Below are 6,772 nucleotides of genomic sequence, written 5' to 3' on the forward strand. Positions count from 1 at the left end.
AGTAGAATAGGAATGAAAGGGGTCCTTCTGAATAGAATAGGAATCAAAGGGATCCATAGGTAAAAAAATGGTTGAGAAACCCCAATATAAAATGTGGAAAATTCCAGAAAGTATCCCACTTTCAAAACTGAGTTAACTCAGTCTCTGTGTTTCAAGAACGCATGCATGGAACTGAGTTCCCAGTCATTAAGGGTTAATGTTTACCAGATCAGTTTTCAAGTTTATTACAATTAGTTTGAAGAAATATCAAAAGTCAAACAAGGGACACATCAAAATACCCAAAACACTGAAATGAATGAAAGCAAGAAATATTTAAAAAACTGAATTTAAGGTTATTGCAGAAATTATAATGTTTCATTTTTGATATAAAATCAAAATTAGGACTTTTTGATGTCATAGCAACATGGATGCTGTGTCTTTAGGGTCAAACTGGTTTCTGTACATTGTTCTTAATTTCCAGCTGTCAAATCCATTTGCAAGGCTTTGGTCAGCCCAAAATGGCTATTTGCTTTCCGGTCCATTTTCTTGTTTCTTTTTAGACATCTTGATCCGAATACTGAAATGAATGTTTCCTCTTTCTAAAATGACATTGATGGGTTTTTGTCTTTGTTGTTGAAACTTCTTGTTTAATGCATTGACATGATCAAAGATAGCAGCCCAATGGAGTTACAGAACTTGTCTGCGTGTTTTTGATCCTGCAGAAAGGTTTTTAAGTGCCTCTTCTCAGATACATCACAAACACAGTCACATGTTTAGGGCACACTGCTCAACAACATTAACAATCTTGGATGATATCATTGATGACAGCCACCAGTTTAGTGTCCTATTCACATCCAATGTTGGGGTTTTACTTTTTGACCAAAGCAACAAAACCACTAATACTGTAATATAATTGGAATTCTATCATCAGAAACACCAATGCTCTCTCTCTCTACCTCAGACCACCACCACCACCTTGCACATTGTGATATGCATCACTCTTGTGAAAGGTTCCATTTCTAAGAGAGGTCTGGAGTAGAGAGCAGAAAAACACATCTTTTTCAAATGTTTTTCAAATTTGGTAATTGCACCACTCTTGTGAAATGCTCCTGACGTTTGTAGTGCCATCAGGTTGTCTAGTAAAATCTTGTCTTTGATTAAAGAAATCACTTCTTGTTCTCTCAGATTTTGGCCAAAATAGTTCACTATTTGTTTGTGCAGAGACAGAGACACTGAAGCCAGTTATATGGTGTCTTTCCGGTTACACATTTTTTTCAATCATTTTCATAAATGCAAATTTGACAAATTGTTTCCTTTCAATAGTACATAGATTTTCTTTCATCTTTCAGGCTAACTTCAAAGCTAATTTTGATCAAATTATATTGTCTTGTTCCTTTCTAATTTTTTGTCTTTTAATAACTGTTTCTAAATTCTCGAAATATTTCTCGTTTGGAAGAGTGACACAAATGTAAATTGTCAAAGAATTTCTTCAACTGATTCTTTTTTGAAAGACTCAGAATTCAGTACTTTCAAAACAGATGACACATGGCTTCGCATTTCTTTTGTTCTCTGATTCGGTAGAGCCATAATTGAAGAACTTCATCAGGAATTTCCCTTTCTTTGATTGATCTCAGCTCTTCTCAAAATTAAAATCAATAAATAGAATTCTAAAAACATAAATGGATAATATTTTTTAGTTCAAAAATATTAAAAGTTCTTATATAATGTGTGTGTGTGTAAAAACATAATGAGAAATATATATTCATTCATAGCCATAATTGATGTATCTAAAAATTAAAATCAAAATAGGTACAGAGAAATCTAGAGCAGATTAGAAAAAATATTGCAAAGTATTAATAGATTGAAATTATGAAAAGAAAAAAATTGACTTATTTTGAAACTTGATTTTAATTGCTGTCAGAGCTGACATAGACTTTCCCACAAAAAACATGTTGAAGCAAATGAATTAAGGTGTTTGTTACACTGAACAAGTCAGATGTTTTCAAACTTAGTACAAAAATTGAAAACAAATTTCTGCTTTTAGGTTTCTATTCTTCCAAATATTTATTTGTTCCTGGATTATAAAAGATGTATTTTATATTAGAAAACACGCACATACATATATATATAAACACACACACATACATTATGCTGTAAAATGGTTGGCATTAGGAAGGCATCTAGCCATAGAAACCATGCCAAAACAGGTACTGGAACACAATGCAGTCCCTGGGCCCATTGGATCCTGTCAAACTGTCCAACCCATGCCAGCACGGAATGTGGACATTAAATGATGATGATGTTAATATATCACTTTTATGTTGAGCAGAGAGAATAAAATGGTTAGTTTTTAAAAAATATCTGTCAGGGCTCTTACAATTGATATCTACTATGCATCTGTTGTAGCGTAGAATTACAAAATGCATAGCTTTTTTTCTTTCTTTCTTTTGTAAGACCAAAAAAAAATTGTTCTTTACTCTTGTGTCCTAGAATATTTTTACAGAATTTTACCAAGAGATTAACCAGCAAGCTTTGTTTAAAGCAAGATTCTTCTGCTGGCTTCTTAGTTACAAAATATTTAAAAAAATATATTTAAAACAAAGGCTAATTCCTTATATCTAATCCAGCCATCAGCCAAGTGCCTTCCTTGTGCATCAGCCAGGCTCTTGTTTTTCAATCCATTTTTTGATGATATCGGTCCACTAATGTCTTTGATGGCCTCTTGCTCTCTTCCCCTCTACACTTTCTGTCAGGATGGACTTAGGCAGTGACTTGTGGCACATTATATATCCAAAATAAAATAGCTTTGTGGACGTGATTCTAAACAATTGATGACTTTGGACTTTTAGCTTTTCTAAATGCTAAAAATTGTTTTTCACTTTAGATTTAATTATGTCTATAATTTGAAATACAGCTCTAAGCTAAATACCAGAATAAGTTTTAAATCATCTATCATTTAAAAAAAAATGTAATAAAAAAAAAAAAAATCAAAGAATTTATTTTTTAACCAAAGAGAAAAATGAAATTTTAATATGATAAATAAAAAAGAAAAGATAATATTTATGTAGAGCGTAAATTAGTGGTTTGAAATAAGTAAGCAAAAAATTAGAATATTTCAAATTATTTTGAGCTTTGTAATTTTGCTTAAAGAAAATTTAAATATAATAGTTGTGTGATTTCTTGTAGCTCTGTGTTCTGAGTTCAAATTCTGCTGAGATTGATTTTGGTTTTCATCATTTCATGATCAATAAAATAAACACTAGTTGAGCACTGGGGTTGATGTAATTAATTTGCCCCATCCCTCAAAACTGTGAGCATTTTTGCCAAAATTTGAAAGAATTCTTTGCTCACTCTTGTGAATTGTCTTGTAACTCTGTGAATTAATCGATGCATTCTTAAGTGTGTACGTACCTTTCTTTGAAAGCTTCTAATATTTATTCAACTAAATATGTGTATGTGTAGAATCAGCTTCCAGCTTCAAAAACTTGAGGACAGTAATGTGTAAAATGTAAAGAAAAACCATCTCTTTTCAAACCTTACATAGGTAGAGAGTGTTATATTGTTTGTATTTATCATTTTATATGTGAAGTATGAATGTTGTAGCTTCAGTAGTTTTGACAAGAAAAATATACAGTTACTCTCTAAGATTTTCACACCTCACTTGACATAAAATTTGAATAACATAGTTTTGCTCCCATCTCAATGAACTTATATTAAAAAAAAATCAAGAAAAAAAAATTTTCAGACAAAATTGATATAAACTAGAAATATTTGAAAAATGTAGTCTAAAATCTCATTTATGCAACAAAATAAGAAAATTATACAAAAACTGTCAGCAGAAAGTGTCGAGCAATAAAAGCATCTCTTTATTTTGTTGTTTATTGGGAAAGTCATTATGCCAATAATAAACACACACATGCTCTGGTTCTGTTTCACTTCTTTTATTATTATTAGTCAATTCGTTAACTTTGAACCAACTAACTAATCAATTACATAATTAATCATTTAGTCAGTCAATCAGTTATGATTGTCAAAATCCTTTCGTTGCTATTCATGCCTTCTCTCTACTCCATCCAAATCTACTTCAGGTCTAAGATGTTTTTCATCGCATGCATTAGCCTTGAAATCTTAAATTTTAGCCTATTTGGGTTACTATACCCTTCTTTTCCCTGCTCTAAACCTTGAGAGATGGAACTGAACTCTGTGAAATATTTTGTCATATGCTTTATTGTTTACTTTGGGGCTAATTCCATCCTCATTTTACCTTTTGACAAATAAATGTGGATTTCTTTTGGTGAGATGTTTGTGATGAAAAAGTCTTTTGAATTTTTGCTAAATTATTTTTTACCACTGTCATTTCTTTTGGTTTTCTTGGCTTCTATGTTTGTCTGCATATCTACTAGCTCTCCCTCTCTTTGCCTCTGCCTCTCTTTCTCTCTGCCTCTGCCTCTCTTTCTCTCTGCCTCTCTCTTTCTCTCTGCCCCTCCCCCCTCTCTCTGCCCTCTCCTCCCTAGCTAATTCTTCATATTGTAAATGTTACATTGATTCAAAAACAAGTTTAAAAAATAACAATAGAACACTTACTGACTAAAAGCAGAGTCAATTTGATTATAAAATTAATTTTGATTGGGACTTCAAGTTTCATATGGTGACTTCATAAACTGTCAGATGAAACTTGAAGTCCCACTCAAAACAAATTTGATTTCCCCTACATTCCCAGTCTGCTGCTAATTTTTCTTTCACCAAGATTCTCTCTTTCAATTTCCCATTGTCACACTACCGTTTTAATTCAATTATACCATGCAAATCTAATTTCCATTGTCACATGTGTCTTTTTCCGTTTTTTTTTTGCCTTTTATTAATCCACTCACAAAAGTACCATTGTTGACATGGCAGTCAGAAATTATACAATGAAAAGTATTTATTTCAATTTTAAATATCATCTCCTTATTAACTTTTCATGAGTTTGCCTTATTGTATAATTATCCTTTTCTTATTTGTTCATCCATACTGTTTATTTTTTCTTGTCATTGTTATTAAACTGTATCATAAAAACTGAAACTTTATACATGAATGGATTGTTAGATTATTTTTAAATTTCAAAACCAGTTAATAATCGCTAATTTTCATTCTAATATTATCAGTGATTTTGACAGAAGCTCTTATAATATTATCTTTCTTTCTGCTCTTTATCAATTTTAGGTGACAAAACCTTGGATGGCTATCAAAAGAAGAAATATGTCTGCAAACTGCTGTTTATCTTCTTACTGGGTCATGACATTGACTTTGGCCACATGGAAGCTGTCAACTTGCTCAGTTCCAATAAATACACAGAGAAACAGATCGTAAGTATTTCTAAATCCCAGCACATTCTTTGCAAAGTTCATAACCATCATTATCATGATCAGTTTAACATCCACTTTTCTGTGCTTGTATGGTGAAACGAAATGAAATTGTTGAAACAAATTTTCTACAGCTGGATGCACTTCATGTCACCAACATTTACCTGCTTCTAATCAAGATAATATTTCTTCTAATCTTTCGAAGAATGGACAGCACAGTGGCCAGACATATTGTCATAGAAGATTGCAAATTAACATCACCACTTAGATGATGGTGATGTTTGTTTACAATTAGTGTGTGATGTCAAGACAAGGAAATCAAAACACACACACCCACACACACCCCAGCACAACTACTGTCTTTTGTCTTCCATCTCCTAAATCTTCTCACGAGACTTTGGTTGGTGCCAAGGCTTGTAGAAGATGCAAAATGCAATGCAGTAGAACTGTACCTGAAGCCACATGGCTGCAAAGCAAATGTGCTAACTAAACAGCCATTTTAGCACCTATACTATGAAGGCCTATACTATATGCAGTAGACACACTCTGTATGGTGTCTATACTATATGTAGATAAACTACTGGGGACTCTATTCAACTGGTACTATTTAGTTTGTCATGTCCTTTGCTGCTGCTACTGGCTGAAAGATATCTTAAACTGCTTCTTTTATCAAACTCTGTGATATCAAAGACAATATTAATTATAATGAATGTCAACATGTTGTTGTTTTTAACATTTTGAGGTCTGAATAAGTTCAATAATGGATTAATTTCCTGTAGAACCACTGAAAGGTGAGGAGATAAAAAATCAATGGAATATGATCAGTTCATGTAATGTATATGATTTGCTCGACTAAAAGGTGGTGCTCCAGCATGGCTGCAGTCAAATAACTGAAACAAGTAAAAGAATATTCAGCTGCCAAATTGTGTTGTAAAAAAAATATTCTAAGTGAGTAATAAACATTAGCTGCATTGCTTACAGTTATTGAGGTCAAACTCTGTTGCGGCTGTTGTGTTACTTGGGTTCTGTACACAGATCCATTCACTAACCTTATTATTTTTGCTGAAACTAAATGCCACTCCCTTAGCACACTTGATTTGTTTGAAGAAAGGACAAAGTTGCATAAAATCTCTGTTAATCATTTGTGTAAATAATAAAAGAAAAAAAAAAAACTCAACTAATATAAGATTTTTTTAAGACAGTATTTTGTGACTTGAAGAAAATTTAATTGCTATTTTTAGCAGGTTGAGGGATGTTGGTTGTTCAGGAAATTAGCATCATCCACTGTTTGTTTTTAAATTTCATACATACCATTGCTTTGTAAAAGCTGGAAAAATGGGTGTAAAACAACAAACTGTGTCTAATAAATTTCTATTTGAATTCAAATTTTAAAAAAAAGCAGGAGCAATGTTGACCTTATTGAAAATATATCATTGGGTTGAGTCATCCAA

The 6,772-nt window shown here is 32.1% G+C and overlaps 1 protein-coding gene across 1 annotated transcript in view; it reads left to right on the forward strand.

Annotated features, from left to right (window-relative positions):
- Window positions 1–5,168: 5,168 nt before the first annotated feature.
- Window positions 5,169–6,772, forward strand: part of LOC106884155 (AP-2 complex subunit alpha-2) — a gene marked incomplete at its 5' end in the record, with an annotated part of 47,803 nt that continues 46,199 nt past the window's right edge. The window contains one exon of the mRNA XM_052969456.1: window positions 5,169–5,324. Coding sequence (XP_052825416.1) covers window positions 5,169–5,324 — 156 coding nt within the window. The remainder of the gene's footprint in view (window positions 5,325–6,772) is intronic.

The sequence above is a fragment of the Octopus bimaculoides genome, chromosome 7 (genome assembly GCF_001194135.2).
Source record: "Octopus bimaculoides isolate UCB-OBI-ISO-001 chromosome 7, ASM119413v2, whole genome shotgun sequence".
NCBI classification, from domain to species: domain Eukaryota; kingdom Metazoa; phylum Mollusca; class Cephalopoda; order Octopoda; family Octopodidae; genus Octopus; species Octopus bimaculoides.